General features: G+C 40.1%; 1 protein-coding gene across 4 annotated transcripts in view; it reads left to right on the forward strand.

Moving 5' to 3' along the window:
* Positions 1-20,354, forward strand: part of LOC134344379 (latent-transforming growth factor beta-binding protein 2-like) — a 510,939-nt gene that overhangs the window by 449,363 nt on the left and 41,222 nt on the right. For all 4 annotated transcript variants that reach the window (XM_063044071.1, XM_063044078.1, XM_063044088.1 and 1 more), the window contains one exon: positions 18,090-18,308. In XM_063044071.1, the coding sequence (XP_062900141.1) occupies positions 18,090-18,308 (219 nt within the window). The remainder of the gene's footprint in view (positions 1-18,089; positions 18,309-20,354) is intronic.

Raw genomic sequence — 20,354 nt, forward strand, 5'->3', positions numbered from 1 at the left:
TGCCCACTAATCTCCTGTGTGGGACCTTGTCAAAAGCCTTTTGAAAATCCAAATATACCACATCCACTGGTTCTCCCCTATCCACTCTACTAGTTACATCCTCAAAAAATTCTATGAGATTCGTCAGACATGATTTTCCTTTCACAAATCCATGCTGACTTTGTCCGATCATTTCACCGCTTTCCAAATGTGCTGTTATCACATCCTTGATAACTGACTCCAGCAGTTTCCCCACCACCGACGTTAGGCTAACCAGCCTATAATTCCCCGGTTTCTCTCTCCCTCCTTTTTTAAAAAGTGGGGTTACATTAGCCACCCTCCATCCTCAGGAACTAGTCCAGAATCTAACGAGTTTTGAAAAATTATCACTAATGCATCCACTATTTCTTGGGCTACTTCCTTAAGCACTCTAGGATGCAGACCATCTGGCCCTGGGGATTTATCTGCCTTCAATCCCTTCAATTTACCTAACACCACTTCCCTACTAACATGTATTTCACTCAGTTCCTCCATCTCACTGGACCCTCTGTCCCTTACTATTTCTGGACGATTATTTATGTCCTCCTTAGTGAAGACAGAACCAAAGTAATTATTCAATTGGTCTGCCATGTCCTTGCTCCCCATAATCAATTCACCTGTTTCTGTCTGCAGGGGACCTACATTTGTCTTTACCAGTCTTTTCCTTTTTACATATCTATAAAAGCTTTTACAGTCCGTTTTTATGTTCTCTGCCAGTTTTCTCTCATAATCTTTTTTCCCCTTCCTAATTAAGCCCTTTGTCCTCCTCTGCTGAACTCTGAATTTCTCCCAGTCCTCAGGTGAGCCACTTTCTCTGGCTAATTTGTATGCTACTTCTTTGGAATTGATACTATCCCTAATTTCTCTTGTCAGCCACGGGTGCACTACCTTCCTTGATTTATTCTTTTGCCAAACTGGGATGAACAATTGTTGTAGTTCATCCATGCAACCTTTAAATGCTTGCCATTGCATATCCACCGTCAACCCTTTAAGTGTCATTTGCCAGTCTATCTTAGCTAATTCACGTCTCATACCTTCAAAGTTACCCCTCTTTAAGTTCAGAACCTTTGTTTCTGAAGTACAAAAGTAAGCTAGCCAATAATATTAAAGAGGATACCAAAAGTTTCTTCAGATATATGAAGTGTAAAAGAGAGGCGAGTGGATTTTGAAGTGCTAGAAAACAATGCTGGAGAGGCAGTAATGAGGGACAAACTGAATAAGAATTTTGCGTCAGTCTTTGCTGTGGAAGACACTGGCAGTGTGGTGGAAGTTCCAGGTGTCATGAAGTGTGTGAAATTACCATTACAAAAGAGAAGGTTCTTGGGAAACTGTAAGGTCTGAAGGTAGATAAGTCACCTTGACCAGATAGTGTACATCCCAGGCTTTGATGGATGTGGCTGAAGAGATCGTGGAGATATTAGTAATGATCTTTCAAGAATCACTAAATTCTGGAATGGTTCCAGAAGATTGGAAAATTGCAAATGTCACTCCACTCTTCAAGAAAGGAGAGAGACAAAAGAAAGAAAACTATAGGTTAGTTACAACCAACAAAAATCTACGGATGCTGGAAAGATTCTAGCATAGACAAAGCAGTAGCTGATTGGCAGGAGGCAAAGAGTGGGAATAAAGGGAGCCTTTTCTAATTGGCTGCCAGTGACTATTGGTGTTCTACAGGGTTCTATGTTGGGACCAATTCTTCTAATGTTATATGTCAATTATTTGGATGATGGATTTAATGGCTTTGTTGCAAAGTTTTCAAACAATATAAAAATAGGTGGAGGGGCAGGTAGTTTAGAGAAAGTAGAAAGGCTACAAAAGAACGTAGATTGGGAGAAAGGGCAAAGAAATGGCAGATGGAATATGGTATCGGGAAGGGTATGGTTATGCACTTTGGTAGAAGAAATGGAAGGGTTGACTGTTTTCTAAATGGAGAGAAAATACAAAAATACAAAAAACTGAGGTGCAAAAGGACTTGAGAGTCCTTGGTTAGGATTCGCTAAAGGAAAATTTGCAGGTTGAGTATGTGGTGAGGTAGGCAAATGCGATGTTAGCATTCATTTCAAGGACTAGAATATAAAAGCAACAATGTAATATTGAGAATTTATAAAGCACTAGTGAGGGCTAACTTGGAGTGTCGTGAGCAGTTTGGAGCCCCTTAGCTTAGAAAGGATGTCCTGAAACTGGAGAGGGTTGAAAAGAGGTTCATGAAAATAATTCCAGGATTGAATGGCTTGTTAGATGAAGAACATTTGGTGGCTCTGGGCTTGTTTTCACTAGAATTCAGAAGAATGAGTGGTAACATGATTGAAACCTATCGAATGGAGAAAGGCCTAGATAGAATGGATATGAAGGATATGATTCCTATGGTGGGAGAGTCTAAGACCAGAGGTCACAGCCTCAGTATAGAGGGGTGTCCTTTTGGAATGGAGATGAGGATCTTTTTTAAACAGAAAGTTGTGAATCTGTGGAATTTTTGCCATAGGCAGCTGTGGAAGCCAAGACTTTATGTATATTTAAGGCAGAGGTTGATAGGTTCTTGATTGGTCAGAACATGGGAGGATCTACTTTGTATCGAAAGGACAGGAAACAAGGCATAGGCGGTGGTGTGGCTGTATTGGTAAGAGATGGAATTAAATCTTCAGAAAGAGGTAACATTCGGTCAGAGAATGTTCTATCTTTGTGGGTGGAGTTAAGAAACTGCAAGGGTAAAAAAATCATTATGGGAGTCATATATGCCTCCAAATAGTACCTAAGATGTGGGTTTGAGATTGCAAATGGAGCTGGAAAAGGCATGTAATAAGGGTAATGTCACAATTGTAATAAGGGACTTCATTTTGCAAGAGGATTGGGAAAATCAGGTCGGTGTAGATTGTAAGAGAGGGAATTTGTTGAATTCCTACGAGATGGCTTTTTAGAGCAGCGCTGTGCTTGAGCCTACGAGAGGAAAGGCTATCTTCAATTGGGTGTTGTGTAATAATCCAGACTTTATTAGCCAGCTTAACATAAAGGAACTCTTAGATCATATTATGATCATATTATGACTGAATTCATACTGCAATTTGAGAGGGAGAAGCACAAGTCCGATGTATCAGTATCACAATGAAATAAAGGGAATTACAGGGGTATGAGAGAGGAGCTTGCCCAGGTGGATTGGAAGAGGATACTAGCAGGGTTGACAGCAGAACAGAGGTGGCTGAAGTTTTTGGGAATATTTCACAATGCACTGTATAGATATGTCCAGCAGAAGAAGTTGTTCTCAAATGGCAGGATTAGGCAACCGTAGCTAACAAGGGAAGTTAAGGACTACATAAAAGCCAAGGAACGGGCATATAAGGTAACAAAACTAGTGGGAAGTAGGATTAGGAAGCTTTTAAAATCCAACAAAAGGCAGCTAAAGAAGTTATAAGAAGGGAAAGGAATAAATATGAGGGCAAACACCGATAATATAAAGCAGGATAGTAAAAGTTTTTTTCAGTTAAATAAAGAACAAAAGCAGGGTGGAGTTGATATTGGACCACAGGAAAATGATGCTGGTGATGTAGCAATGGGGCCAAAGAAAGGGCAGATGAACAATGGGTACTTTGCATCTGTCTTCACTGTGGAAGACACTAGGTATATGCCAGAGGTCCGTGAGTGTCAGGGAGCAAGAGTGAGTGCCATTGCTATTACAAAGGAAAAAGTGCTAGGCAAACTAAAAGGTGTTAAGGTGGATAAGTCACCTGGACCAGATGGACTACATTCCGGAGTCCTGAAAGAGGTTGCTGAAGAGGTAATGGATGCATTGTTCATGATCTTTCAAGAATCACTTGATTCCGGCATGGTCCCAGACGACTGGAAAATTGTAAATGTCACTCCACTCTTTAGGAAGGAAGGAAGACAATAGAGAGGAAATTATAGGCCTGTTAGCCTAACCTCAGTGTTTGGGAAAGTAGAGTGCATTATTAAGGACAAAGTTTCGAGGTACTTGGGGACCAGTTAGGAAATAAGTCAAACTCAGCATGGTTTCTGTCGCAGGAAAACTTGCCTGACAAATCTGTTAGAATTCTTCAAGGAAGTAACAAGCAGGGTGGACAAAGGAGAGGCAGTGGATGTCATTTATTTAGATTTTCAGAAGGCATTTGATAAAATCCTATGGTGTTACAGAAAATATACTGGCATGGGTAGAGGGATGGCTGACAGTCAGATGGCAATGAGTCAGAATAAATGGGGCTTTTTCTGGTTGGCTGCCAATGACTAGTGGTGTTCCTTGGGGGTCTGTATTGGGACCGCTACTTTTCACATTGTTTGTCAGTGATTTAGATAGTGGAATTGATGGCTTTGTGTCAAAGTTTGCAGATGATGCAAAGATAGGTAGAGGGGTAGGTACTGCTGAGGAAGCAACGCGATTGCAGTTCTCTCTCTCTCTGGCTATCCATCCCATAGGATGATGATGGTTCCTTTCAGTCAGTTAGTGGGGTGGTACCCCACTCCTCAGAAAGGAACAACGTGCGCGTGAACAGATTTTAGGTGAGTAAGGGGTTGCACAGGTCCAGACCCACCCTCTCGACATCCCCTCCCGGATCCAGCGGCATAGTGGGGTCCAAGACGGCTGAGGGAAGTTCTGTTCCAGTGAATGGCCAAACCAAGCTTTGACGCAAGGGATGCCCTTTCCGTGCTTCACAGCACGTGTTTGCTAGATGGCCGTTGACCCTACGAGAGGGTTCATCTGCTCTTTGACAGGTCTTGTTTTTCGTCCTGCAGGGTGTCCAGCCACCATCCTCCCCAGGCAAGCCTGGTGGGGGAGCCGGTTTAGTCGCTGACTACCTGACCGTGGGACAGGAAGTACTGGGTTACATGGTACCAGTAGCACTCAGATGAGTGACCTGACCTAATTCTCTTGATTGCAGCAGGACTTAGACAAACTGAAAGGCTGAGCAAAAAGTGGCATACAGTGTTGGGAAATGTATGATAAGGCATTTTGGCAAAAGGAAAAATAGTGCAGACATTTATCTAAATGGGAAGAAAATCCAAACATCATACTTGCAAAGGGACTTGGGAGTCCTCATGCAAGACTCCCAGGAATTTAATTCACAGGTTGAGTCTGTGGTAAAGAAGGAAAATGCAGTGTTGGCATTTATTTCAAGGAATAGAATATAAAAACAAGGAGGTATTACTGAAGCTTTTTAAGACACTGGTCGGGCCACACGTGGAGTATTGTCAACCGTTTTGTGCCCTCTATCTCAGAAAGGATATGTTGTCATTGGAGAGAGTCCAGAGGAGGTTCATAACAATAATTCTGGGAATGAAGGGGTTAATATATAAGGACTGTTTGGCAGCTTTGGGCCTGTACTCACTAGAATTTAGTAGAATGTGTAGCATTCTCTTTGAAACTTACCGAATGTTGAGAAGACTAGATAAGGTGGATATGAAGAGGATGTTTCCTGTGGCAGGGCTATCCAGAACGAGAGGGGCAACCTTTTAGAACAGAAGCAAGGAGGAATTTTTTTAGCCAAAGAGTAGTGAATCTGTGGAATGCTCTGCCACAGTCTGCGGTGGAGGCAAAGTCCATAGGTATATTTAAATCGGAAGTTGATAGATTCTTAATTGTGTAGAGCATCAAGCAGTATGGTGAGAGGGCAGGTGTATGGGGTTGATCGAGACCCTGGATCAGCCATGATGAAATGGTGGAGCAGACTCTACGGCTTATGGTCTTATAAAGGGACATGGAGAGAAGGCAGGAAATAGTGGCTGAGAGGAAAATTAGATCAGCCATGATGAATGCTAGAACAGACTTGATGGGCCAAATGCCCTAATTCTGCTCCTGTATCTTATTGTCTTATCGTATACTACAATAGCCTTCTATACTATCCACAATGCCATCAACTTTCATGTCATCTGCAAACTTAGTAACCCACCCTTTATGAAAATCTCAAAACATTAGGGATCCTAGGATAGGTCCTTGGAGAACATTACAAGTCACTATACCCCAGGCAGAATATGTTCCATCTACCTATCACTCTCTGCCAGAGAGTCATAGGGAAGTACAGCACAGAAACATGCCTTTTGGCTCATCCACTCTATGCCGAAACCATTTAAACTGCCTACTCCCAATGACCTGCACCTTAACCATAGCCCTCCTTATCCCTACTATCCATGTACCTATCTAGAAACATTGAAATCGAGCTCACATGGTGCTGGCAGCTATTTCCACACTCTCACAACCCTCTGAGCGAAGAGGTTTCCCCTCATGTTTCCCTTAAACTTCTCACCTTGTACCCTTAAGCCATGACCTCTGGTTGTAGTCCCATCCATCCTCAGTGGAAAAAGCCTGCCTGCATTTACCCTATCCATACCCTTCATAATTTTGCATACCTCTATCAAATCTCCTCTAAATCTTCTGCATTCTGAAGAATACAGTCCTAACCTTATAATCTTTCCTTATAACTCAGGTCCTCCAGACCCGGCGGCATCCTTGTAAATTTTCTCTGCATTTTTTCCACCTTGTTTATATTTTTTCTGTAGGTGGATGACCAAAACTGCACACGATACTCCAAATTAGGCCTCGCCAACGTCTTACACATCTTTAACATAACATGCCATTTTCTGTACTCAGTACATTGATTTATGAAGGCCAATGTGCCAAAAATTTTATTTGCAACCCTATCTCCCTGTGAAACCTCTTTCAACAAACTATGTAGCTGCATTCCTATTTTCCTTTGTTCTACCACACTCCTCAGTCCCCTACCATTCACAATGTAAGACCTACCTTATTTGGTCCTACCGAAGTGCAAAACCTCGCAGTTGTCTACATTAAATTCCATCTACCACGATAGCCTTCCTCACTGTCCTCTACACCCCCAATCTTGGTGTCATCTGCAAATTTACTGATCCAGTTAACCACATTATCATCCAGATCATTGATATAAATGACAAACAATAAAAATTTCCTTCAAAAAAACTCGATAAGATTGGTTAGACATGACCTACCACGCATGAAGCCACCGTAACTATCCTAAATCTGTCCATGTCTATCCAAATACTTGTATATCCAGTCACTTAGAATACCTTACAATAACATTTCCACAATTTATGTAGGACTCTCCAGCTTATAATTCCCTGGTTTTGTTTAGAGTCTTTTTTAAACAGCAGAACATCATTGGCTATCCTCCAATCATCTGGGTACCTCTCCTGTCACTAAGGATGCTTTAAATATCTCTGCTAGGGCCCCGGCAGTTTCTGCATTTGCCTTCCATAGGGTCCAAGAGAACACCTTGTCAGATCCTGGGGATTTATCCACCCCCAATTTGCCTCAGGGTAGCAAACACCACCTCCCCTGTAATCTGTATAAGGTCCATGACCTTGCTGCTGCTTTGCCTCACATCTATAGACACCATCTGTCTCCCAAGTAAATACAGATGCAGAAAAAAAACATTTAAGGTCTCCCCCATCACTTTTGATTACCTCCACACGTTGATTACCTTTCTGGTCTTCCAGAGGACCAATTTTGTCCCTAGCAATCCTTTTGCTCTTTACATATCTGTAAAAGCCCTCAGGATTTTCCTTTACCTTGTTTGTTAGAGCAACTTCATTCCTTCTTTTAGTACTCCATAAGCACCTCAATTGTTTCTACAAATGTTTGTACTTGCTTATACCTGCTAGGCACCTCATTTTTTTCTTTTAATCAGGCCGCAATATCTCTTGAAAACCGAAGTTCCCTTTACTTATTATCTTTTAAGGGAAAGTCTGGATCCCATGCTCTATGACTTTCTGGATGAGTGAACTGTGGGGGCACATTGTTAAACATCTTACTAAATTCCATATACACCATATACACCTCTCCACCTTCATCAATTTGTTTTGTCACTTCCATAAAAAACCCAAACAAGCTTGTGAGGCAGTGTTTAAAATTTCAGTGGAAAATGGTAAGTTTAATGATATTAATCACAAACACATATAGTAAACTTAATTAAAGACAAACTTCTGAGACATTTTATGAAAACAGCAAGATTGCTGGCATTGGTAGGAGAGAAAATAAAAAATGACTGAAGGTGTGTAATCAGTTTTGGTGAGACTCTTAAAAGTGAAAAAGATGAAAATTGAAGAGAATTCCAGGGTACTGACGCATGAGATAGATAATGTTTCTGCCACCATATTTAGAGTGGAGACATGAGTAGCACACATTATAGACCAGATTTAGATGGTGCTGCTTAAAGGGCTGGCAAGGATTTTGCTCATGAAATCAAAGCTTGAGGTGAAGCAAAGCTATAGGTAATGTGTTGAGTGGAAATAGACTTCCTTCAGCACAATATCAAAATTATGAATTTAGTCCGTAGGTAAACGTGGATGTCATCAACACACATGGTGATATCCTTGCATTTACACATCATATCACTGAGATGAATTAATTAGCCAGGGTAAACCATGGACCAGGATATTCCTGAAACCATTCAAGGGAAAAAATGATAATTCCCACAGAAGATGCAACTTAAAGATAAGACAAAGAGCATGGGAAGCAAATAATATTTAACGGAAATATTTCTTTTAAATTATAAATTAAAAGACTGGATTCCAATCTATTCTCCTACAGAGGTCAATCCTGCCATCTACTGGCTGATGGTAAAATTTCTGACCATCAAGTTCATGCAGGGGATCAGAGCAATTCTATTTCTATTCATTTTATCTGTAACTAATTCTCCTCACATTCCCATAAATTCCCCTAATATTCTCTAACTAGGCTGCACACTCAGAAAGTTTAATATATTAACTAGCATATCTTTGGATATGGGGGGAAACTGGGGAACCCAAGGAAATTCACATTATCATTGAGAGAAGATACAGACTACACACAGACAATACCTGGGATGGCCATTGGTGGTTTAGATTTTATAACATGTGATATTAGTGTACACTGTGGTGAAAGTAATTTGTTACTTTAGGGTTTTGTGAATTTCCAAATGCTGATGTATGTTTTTTTTTACTCTCGGTTTTGCACACTAAAAACTAAACTAATTTCATTCTAGATGCTTGAGATACCATCAGGCTGACTGTAAACTAGCTTCTGAAAGAAAGGAGCAGTGTACTAATGTACTGCATAGCAAACTCTAAATTAAAGTATTTAACTCATTTTAAATGTATGATTTCACTATTTTATCATTTGTCATGCAGGAAAAAGTGGTTATTACTTATTTTCAAAATCTTTCTACACCCAATCACTACACTGCCCATTTACCCTGAGTTGTTTTCCATTTATCATATTTAATTTGATATATAATTTATTGATGGTGGAGGAGAGGATTTTTACTAGTGAAAACCAGGGTGGTAAATACATAGATTCTTCATATTTCTAAATTTGTTATAACTATACTGTAGCACAGAATCAGATTTTTTTACATGGTAGAAGTTTGCAGTTTGGCCTGTTTACATACCTGTTTATAATATTTATCCATGTCCTTTTAGCTATAGTTAGGATAGAATATGCTGTAACCTGACATTATTGTGCCAGATAAATTCTCCGAAACTTTCAAGCCATTAGTGTTTTTGGTAATTATATTTTTGCAGCCTACATACTGGACCAGTTTAATCAGATTTCTTCAGTACCTTTTCGATGATCTTGTTAATCTGCATAACAAAATAGACAGTGTATGGGTCAAGCAGTGAAAGGAATTTAAACAAAAGTACTAAAGAGATTGAAACAGTAGTAAGCCATTTGGCCTTTCAAGACTGCACTTCCATTCTGCAAAGTCATCACTCATATTTTATCTTAACATTACTTTTCTCCGTGTTCTTTGATTTCCTTATAATAAGTCTGGCTCTGTCTTGAATGTGCTTAGTAAATGAGGCCACATGAAAAGAAAATTATATACATTCACTCCTTTCTGGTCAAAGAAATGTATTCTAATCTCATCTTGAATGTGCATCTAGTTCTAAACATCCCAGCCATGTGAAACATCAGTTTGACATCTATCAAGATTTGTCAGAATTTTGTACATTTCGATATAAACCTCCTTCTTTTCTTAATCTCTTTTTATATGACATCCAATGCCAGGAATCAGTCTGGTGGATCTTTGTTTATTTCCTCTATAAGATGTATGTTCTTCTTTGGGTAGAATTACCTTCCATGTGCAGTTTTATAAGGACCCTATGCAAATGAAGCAAGAGACTCATGTACTCAAAAGTTCTTAGAATAAAAGCCAACGTGTCTTCCTATCTGCTTACTGTATCTGCATATTACCTGTTTTAGTGATGGTGTATATAGACACAGCAGATCTCTCTGAACACCAAAACCATTCATTCTTCTATGTTTAAGGAATACTTAGACTTCCTATTTTCTCCAAAGGTGAATGATCTCAATTTTTTTTGTAATATTCCTTCCATGTCCTCATCTATTCTCTCAGCCTGTCTCTGTCCCCAAAGCTTCTCTGCATTCTCCTTATAGCCCATACTGCCACCTGCCGCTGGCTTTCAATCATCAGTATTGAATGAGGAACCCAAGGAGCTAAATGTCTCATTCTATTTCAATATTATGTTGGGCTAATTCATTCATCTAAATGTATATTCCATAACTAGGGAATGAAACCTAGAACACTGCATCCTTTAGGTTTTAAACAGAATAAATGCATTATCTAAACTGGAAAGATTTATTTTAGATGATGCCACTCTCAGGATGGAGGAGCAGTTCTTCACATTCCTTCTCCAGGTAGCTTCCAACCAAATGGCATGAACATCGACTTTTCCAATTTCCAATAATTCTACCACACACCCCTTCTTCAGTTTCCCTCTCTGGTCCCCCCCCCCCCTTACCCCTTCTCTTCTCCTCACCTATCTATCACCTCCCTCTGGTGTTCATCCTCCTTCTCCTTCAATGGTCCACTCTACTCTCCTATCAGATTTCTTCTTCTCTAGCCCTTTACCTTTTCCACCTATCTCCTCCTAACTTCTCACTTCATCCCCCTCTCCCACCCACCTGGCTTCTCCTATCACCTTCTAGCTTTTACTCCTCCCCCTCCCCTACCTTTTTATTCCAGTTCTGATGAAAGGTCTTGGTCCAAAATGTCAACTGTATTTTTTTCATTTCCATAGATGCTGCCTGACCTGCTGAGTTCCTCCAGCATTTAGTGTGTTGCTTAAGATTTATTATCTACTTAATTCAATTCCAAATTGCAATTTTTCTAAATTTTCAGTAACAGCTGATAATGGTTTCTACACTTGTGGGGAGTGCAAGGAGTCAGGGGGAACATGAGATGATATAATTCTCCAAACAATTCGTTCTTTTGAAGAATTGCAAGGGCACTTCTGGGATTACGTAGCTATGCTTACTTGGTGCCAAATCATAAAGTCAACAAATAAATTCATGCTTGGCAGGGAGCTATTTCCAGAATTACAAGTCCTACACAATCATTTGGTCAAGTACCAACTGTTGCTCGCCATTTGGTTCAAAACATATGAACCTTGCTTCTTCAGATATTTTTGTCCTAAACCTAGTGTGGCAGTTTCAGCTATTCTGTCTCAAGTTCTGTTTCCAAATTTATTCTGTTGCTGTCTTTATATTAAACCCAGAAGACAGGGACAGTTTATTTACAATATTGCTTCTTGCTGGATTTGGAATAGTTGCTGCTGCTTACTAGGTATAACTGCAGTTGAAATTAACAGAATAATCATTTCCTTAACATTGAGAACTATGGTATCCAACTTGCACAGAGTTGTAAGAGAGTCACGGGCATTTAGGAATCTGTTTATTAATTGAGTGATACATATTGGGCAGGATATTAAGAACATAAAAAAGTACAAGCTTTTCAGTCCATGATGTTGTGCCAACCTTATAACCTACTCCAAGATCACTCTAACCCTTCCCTCCCACATAGCTGTCTATTTTCCTTTCATCCAAATGCCTATCTGAGTCTTTTGAAAAGCCCTAATGCATCTCCCTCTACCACCAACCCTGTCAGTGCCTTCCACACATTTATTATTCACTGTATAAAAAACCTACTTCTGATATTTGCCCTATACTTTCCTCCAATCACCTTAAAATTATGCCCTCTCATATTAGCCATTGCTGCCCCAGGGAAAAAGGCACTGGCTATCCACTCCATCCATGCATTTGATCATTTTATACACCTCTGATGAGTCATCTCTCATCCTCCTTCACTCCAAAGAGAAAGCCCAAGCTCATTCAACTTTTCAAAGAAACATAGAAAACCTACAGCACAACACTGGCCCTTCAGCCCACAATGCTGTGCTGAATATGAACTTACTTTAGAAATTACCTAGAGTTACCTAAAGACCTCTATTTTTTTAAGCTCCATGTACCTAACCAGGAGTCTCTTAAAAGACTCTATCACATCTGCCTCCACCACCGTCGCCGGCAGCCCATTTCATGCACTCACTACTCTCTGCATAAAAAACTTACCCCTGACATCTCCTTTGTGTACCTACTTCCAAGCACCTTAAAAGCCTCTGACTATCCACACGGTCAATGTCTCTCATCATCTTATACACCACTATCAAGTCATGTCTCATTCTCCCACTGAAGAAGAGGACAAGTTCACTCAACCTATTCTCATAAGGCATGCTCCTCAATCCAGGCAACATCCTTGTAAACTATGTTCCCTCTAAGCTGTGCACATGTGCGTGCACGCGCGCACAAGTTTTTCAGCCAGCGCACAAAGGAAATTAATGTGCACACAAAAGGTTAGTTACCTAAAAGAATGTAGTAATTAATAATTATATTTTTTGAAAATAATCTTTTAGCTCAATGTTTCTGTTAACTAGTTAGTCAGTTTTTCAAATACCACAATGCACGTCACTAATTTACGTCACCTCACCTTTCCTGTTCCGGTTTGTACAGCTGCAGCACAGCAGCAGCCATCTTTGGTGGACAGTGTTCATATCGTAAAGTTTACAAAGATCTGTTTCAAATCCTGTAGATAGCTTACTAAGTTTTTATTGAAAAAGATCAGTCAAATGACCCTGTGCCTAAATACTGTCACAAGATATTGATAAAGGTCACATACAAAGTAGCTTTACAGGTTTTAAGTGATGTCTTTGATGAACTGGCTGCACTGTGCAAGATTCTGCAAAAGAGTGCCTGACACCGACTGATTCACTTCATTTTGCGCGAGGTAAAATTAACAAGATAAGAAAGCAGTATTGGGAGACAATGTTTCGTGGAGTGACAAAGTTAAAGTTTTGCTAAACCAACAACATGAAGAAAACGTCATAGTAGATACACATTCACTGTTGACTTTTATAAATAGTCTTTGTGTTCATCTAGAAGAAAGGTTTCCTGAAGATGAGGAACAAGAATGGTCAGCTTTTAATTTCTCCGCAATTGCAGATTGTGACTTCACATTTGGTGATGAACAAGTTAATGCCTTATGTCTAAAATACCATGATTTTCTAGCTAAGAATACTGTAAAAGATAGACAGTTTAATGACTTCAAATTTTCCGTGCAAGAAAAATTAAATCCAAACTGATTTAAAACTTTGCTCAAATGGTGGCATTTGTACTTCAAAATGAACAGTTTTGGGACCTTGCACAGTTGATGGACATTGGGGAAACCTTTCTTGTGTCTCGTGCGGACTGTGAGCGAGGTTTTAGCCTAATGAATCAGCTCAAAAACAAGCTGAGAAACCGTTTATGTGAATGTCATTTGGATATATTAATGAGAATCAAAAGCTATCAATTGGATGGAAGTTCTATTAGTCTAGATAGAGTTTACAAAGAATGGATAAATACCAAAGACAGGAGAGAGGAAAAAATAACTGAGTGACTTAAATATGTATGTTATTTTTTTATTATTCTGTGCAGTTTTATGTCAAATATTTTGTAAACCTACATAAACTGTGCCATGTGTGCATTCAGTGTGCACATACTTTTGTCACAGGAAAAAAATTTGCACAACATACGATTTTTGCACACACTGACTACTAAAAATTAGAGGGAACATTGCTTGTAAATCCCCTCTGCACTCTTTCTATAGTTACCACATCCTTCCTGTAGTGAGGTGTCAGAACTGAGCACAGTACTCCAAAGTGGGGTCTGACTAGGGTCCTATATAGATGTAACATTACCTCTTGGCTCTTAACTCAATCCCATGGTTGATGAAGGCCAATGCACCATATGCCTTCTTATCCACAGAGTCCACCTGTGCAGCAGCTTTGAATGTCCTATAGACTCGGACCCCAAGATCCCTCTGATCCTCCACACTGCCAAGAGCCTTACCATTAATACTATATTCTCTCAACATATTTGACCTACCAAAATGAACCACCTCACACTGATCTGAGTTGAACTCCATCTGCCACTTCTCAACCCAGTTTTGCAAACTATTGATGTCCTGCTATAACCTCTCACAGCCCTCCGCACTATCCACAACACCCCCAACCTTTGTGTCATCAGCAAATTTACTAACCCATCCCTCCACTTCCTCATCCACGTCATTTAAAAAAATCATGAAGAGGAGGGGTCCCAGAACAGATCCCTGAGGCACACCACTGGTCACTGACCTCCATGCAGAATATGACCTGTCTGCAACCACTCTTTGCCTTCCGTGGGCAAGCTAATTCTAGATCCACAAAGCAAGGTCCCCTTGGATCCCATGCCTCCTTACTTTCTCAATAAGCCTTGCAAGGGGTACCTTATCAAGTTCCTTGCTGAAATCCATATACACTACATCTACTGTTCTACCTTCATCAACGTGTTTAGCCACATCCTCAAAAAATTCAGTCAGGCTCGTAAGGAACAACATGCCTTTAACAAAGCCATGCTGACTATTCCTAATCATATTATGCCTCTCCAAATGTTCATAAATCCTGCCTCTCAGGATCTTTTCCATTAACTTACCAACCACTGAAGTAAGACTCACTGGTCTATAATTTCCTGAACTATCTCTACTCCCTTTCTTGAATAAGGGAACAACATCTACAACCCTCCAATCCTCTGGAACCTCTCCCATCCCCATTGATGATGCAAAGATCATCGCCAGAGGCTCAGCAATCTCCACCCTTGCCTCCCAGAGTAGTCTAAGGTACATTTCATCCAGTCCCGGAGACTTTTCCAACTTGATGCTTTGCAAAAGCTGCAGCACATCCTCTTTCTTAATGTCTATATGCTCAAGCTTTTCAATCTGTTGTAAGTCATCCCTACAATTGCCAAGATACTTTTCCATAGTGAAAACTGAAGCAAAGTATTCATTAAGTACCTCTACTATCTCCTCCATTCCATACACACTTTTCCACTGTGACACTTGATTCATCCTATTCTCTCACGTCTTATCCTCTTGCTCTTCACATACATGTAGAATGCCTTGGTCCTGCTCAACAAGGCCTTCTCATGGCCCCTTCTGGCTCTCCTAATTTCACTCCTAAGCTCCTTCCTGCTAGCCTTATAATCTTCTAGATCTCTTTCATTACCTAGTTTTTTGAACCTTTTGTTATCTTTCCTTCTTGACTAGATTTTCGACAGCCTTTGTACACCATGGTTCCTGTACCCTACCATCCTTTCCCTGTCTCATTGGAACTCCACACAAATATCCCCCTGAACATTTGCCACATTTCTACCGTACATTTCCCTGAGAACATCTGTTCCCAATTTATGCTTCCAAGTTCCTGCCTGATAGCTTCATATTTCCCCTTACTCCAGTTAAACACTTTCCTAATTTGTCTGTTCCTATCCCACTCCAATGCTATAGTAAAGGAGATAGAATTGTGATCACTATCTCCAAAATGCTCTCCAACTGAGAGATCTGACACCTGACCAGTTTCATTTCCCAATACCAGATCAAGTACAGCCTCTTCTATTGTAGGCTTATCTACATATTGTGTCAGGAAACCTTCCTGAACACACCTAACAAACTCCACCCCATCTAAACCCCTTGCTCTAGGGAAATGCCAATCAACATGTGGGAAATTATAATCTCCCACCACAACAACCCTGTTATTATTACACCTTTCCAGAATCTGTCTGCCTGTCTGCTCCTCGATGTCCCTGTTACTATTGGGTGGTCTATAAAAAACACCCTGTAGAGTTATTGACCCCTTCCTATTTCTAACTTCCACCCTCAAAAGACACACCCTCTAATCCAAGCATCATCCTAGTAAATCTCTTCTGCACCCTCTCTAAAGTTTCCATGTCCTTCTTATAATGATATGACCAGAACAGAACACAATACTCAGAATCAGAATCAGAATCCTTTATTATCGTCAAGTATGTCGACACATACAGGGAATTTGATGCTGGTTTCCCTGAGCTCTCGCTGCACGGAATCAAAAAACGAACAAAGCAATAGTGCAAATAATCATGATGGTGAACTATATACAATGAGGTATACCTGTGTATGTACAGGTGGACTTGGTTTATAATAGACTAAAATTCAAGTGTTCATAAGACTGATGGTATACGGAAAGAAACCATTATCGTACCTATTTGTCCTGATATACAGTGATCTAAAGCGCCTACCAGAAGGAAGGAGTTGGAACAGGTGATGTCCAGGTTGTGATGGGTCTACAATGAAGCTGCTTGCTCGCTTCCTGACTCTAGATGCATACAAGTCCTGGATCGAGGGCAGCTTCACAACAATAATCCTTTCCACAGCCCTGACGGTTCTCACCAGTTTTTTGAGCTGTAACATTACCTCTCAACTCTTGAACTTAGTACTCTGACTAATGAAGGCTAACAAACTATTCGCCTATCAACTTATGCAGCAACTTTGAGGGAACTATGGACATGAACCCCAAGATCCCTCTGTTTCTCCACACTGCTCAGAATCTTGCCATTTACCTTCATACCTTCATTTACCTTCAAATTCAAATTCAACTTTCTGAAGTGAATCTCATGAAGCACCTTCAATAATTCCAAAAGACTGAAGTTAGATAAATACTGAAAGGTTTTTACTCGCTGTACAATACGACCTCCATGCTGAGTGTCTGTCCCCGGACTGAGGGGGAGGGGCAAGGCGAAATCCCCTTTATTCAGGAATCTGTGGGAGGAGCCACAGGGACAGTCAGCAGAGGGGCGTGTCCAGACAGTTAACCCAGTTACAACATATATATGGTCTACCACATCTCTTTACACTTTTCTGGATTGAACTCCATCTGCCATTTCTCAGCCCAGCTCTGCATCCTATCAATATTCCATTTCAACCTACGACAACCTTATACAGTATCCAAAACACCAATCTTTGTGTTATCTGTAAATTTACTAACCCCTCATGCAATTCCTTATCTAAGTCATTTACAAAAATCAAAAGAGCAGGGGTCCCAGAACAGATCCCTGCAGAACACCACTAGAAACAGACCTCCAGACAGAATACATTCCATCTACTACCACCCTCTGCCTTCCTGCCTTCTGTGGACAAGCCCATTCAGAATCCACACAGCCGGGTTTCCTTGGATCCCATACCTCCTGACTTTGCAAATGAGCCTACCAAAGGGAACCTTTCCGAACACCTTACTAAAATCCATATACACAACATCCACTACTCTACTCTCAACAAGTTGTTTTTTCACATCCTCAAAGAATTCAATCAGACTCATGAGGCATGATCTCCCCCTCGCAAAACCATGCTGATTATCCCTAATCAGACTATGCTTCTTTAAATACTTGTCAAACCTGTCTCTTAGAAAAGGATCTGGAAAACACTTAACTACTATTCTTTGAATAGTGCCATGGCCATGCATTCTTCATTTTTTTTATGAAGAGGGGTTTGGCTAAATTTTTCATTTGATTCAAATCCAACTCTTCCAATAGTTGTAATATTGAGGTAGTAAACTTGATTTTACATACATTTATCTGGAGTGAGGCAAGAACTTGGAGCATTAGAACTCAGACAAAATTATCATCATTGTTGATACCCAAATTAGTTGGAACTGAGGTAGGTTTTAATTTGGCTGAAGCAGTTATCCAGGCATAATCATTTGCTTCTGTGAAAAGATGGACATTTCAAATTTTAGAATGAGATATCTGAATCCTAGCTAATTAATTTGTCCTTCCATGGTGGACTAACGCCATTTGTTTGTGGGTTTTTTTAATTGAACAACTTCCTGAGTGTGTGGTAAAATCCTGATTAATATTTTGCATCTTTTCCTGAACGAAGAAATTGAACATGCAGGAGAAACTATTTCCATGCCGGAGTCATCCATGATGCTAACGCCTACAAATAGAGATTTGAAGGAATGCTACTACAATCTGAATGATGAAAACTTCTGTGATAATTTGCTGGCAAGGAACATCACAAAAGGAGGATGTTGTTGCACTGTTGGAGTTGGTTGGGGTGACAACTGTGAAGTTCACCCTTGTCCTTTGACCAATACAGGTAAAACCATTTCCAGTGTTTGCATGTTCATGGAGTATTCCTTTAAAGTGCCTGGTACTGAAAGCAGCATTCTAGTTTAAATTAGACCAACAATGCTAATATCAAATTAGAAACAATGTTAACTCATAATTTGCTGTATATACTGTATTTCTCTATTGCCTGAAAATTATAATCTGCATACAAAATATGTTATGTTATTAGATTAAGGCTCAAAGAGAAAGTTTATTGTGGTATTAAATTTCTGTTCACTAAGGAGGACATAAATAATCTTCCAGAAATAGTAGGGGACCGAGGGTCTAGTGAGATGGAGGAACTGAGGGAAATAGATATAACCATATAACCATTTGGAGAATCAGAATGGACGGCTATATGCGAAGCCAAAAGAGGAGGTTTTGAACAATGTCCTTTCTTCGGTATTCACTAAGGAGAAGGATATTGAATTGTGTAAGGTAAAGGAAACAAGTAGGGTAGATATGGAAAGTATGACAATTAAAGAAGAGGAAGTACTGACACTTTTAAGAAATATAAAAGTGGGTAAGTCTCCAGGTCCAGACAAGATGTTCCCTAGGACTTTGAGGGAAGTTAGTGTAGAAATAACAGGGGCTCTGACAGAAATATTTCAAATGTCATTAGAAACAGGAATGGTGCCGGAGGATTGGCGTATTGCTCATGTGGTTCCATTGTTTAAAAAGGGTTCTAAGAGTAAACCTGGCAATCGGCCTGTGAGTTTGACATCAGTGGTGGGTAAATTGATGGAATGTATTCTTAGAGATGGTATATATAATTTTCTGGATAGACAGGGTGTGATTAGGAACAGTCAACATGGATTTGTGCATGGAAGGTCATGTTTGACAAATCTTATTGAATTTTTTTGATGAGGTTACTAAGAAAGTTGACGAGGGTAAACGTGGATGTTGTCTATATGGACTTCAGTAAGGCTTTTAACAAGGTTCCACATGGAAGGTTAGTTAAGAAGGTTCAATTGTTAGGCATTAATATAGAAGTGGTAAAATGGATTCAGCAGTGGCTAAATGGGAGACGCCAGAGAGTAGTGGTGGATAACTGTGTGCCAGATTGGAGGACGGTGTGCAGCGGTGTGCCTCAGGGATCTGTACTGGGTCCAATGTTGTTTGTAATATATATTAATGATCTGGATGATGGGGTGGTAAATTGGATTAGTAAGTATGCAGATGATACTAAGATAGGTGGTGTTGTGGATGATGAGGTAGGTTTTCAAAACTTGCAGAGAGATTTAGGCCAGTTAGAAGAGTGGGCTGAAAGATAGCAGATGGAGTTTAATGCTGAAAAATGTGAGGTGCTACATTTTGGTAGAACTCATCAAAATAGGACGTACATGGTAAATGGTAGGGTATTAAAGAATGCTTTAGAACAGAGGGATCTAGGAATAATGGAGCATAGTTCCCTGAAGATGGAATCTCATGTGGATAGGGTGGTGAAGAAAGCTTTTGGTTTGCTGGCCTTTATTAATCAGGTCATTGAGTATAGGAGTTGGGATGTAATGTTGAATTTGTATAAGGCATTGGTAAGGCCAAATCTGGAGTATTGTGTACAGTTCTGGTCACTGAATTATAGGAAAGATGTCAATAAAATTGAGAGAGTACAGAGGAGGTTTACTAAAATGTTGCCTGGGTTTGATCTCCTAAGTTACAGATAAAGGTTGAACAAAGTTAGGTCTTTATTCTTTGGAGCGTAGAAGGTTGAGGGGAGACTTGACAGAGGTGTTTAAAATTATGAGGGGGATTGATAGAGTTGACGTGGTTAGACTTTTTCCATTGAGAGTGGGGAAAATTCAAACAAGAGGGCATGGGTTGAGAATTAGAGGACAAAAGTTTAGGGGTAACATGAGGGGGAACTTCTTTACTCAGACAGTGGTAGCTATGTGGAATGAGCTTCCAGCAGAAGTGGTTGAGACAGGTTCGATGTTGTCATTTAAAGTTAAATTGGATAGATATATGGACAGGAAAGGAATGGAGTCTTATGGAATGAGTGCAGGTCGGTGGGAATAGGATAGGGTAAGGGTTCGGC

The sequence above is a fragment of the Mobula hypostoma genome, chromosome 1 (assembly GCF_963921235.1).
Source record: "Mobula hypostoma chromosome 1, sMobHyp1.1, whole genome shotgun sequence".
NCBI classification, from domain to species: domain Eukaryota; kingdom Metazoa; phylum Chordata; class Chondrichthyes; order Myliobatiformes; family Myliobatidae; genus Mobula; species Mobula hypostoma.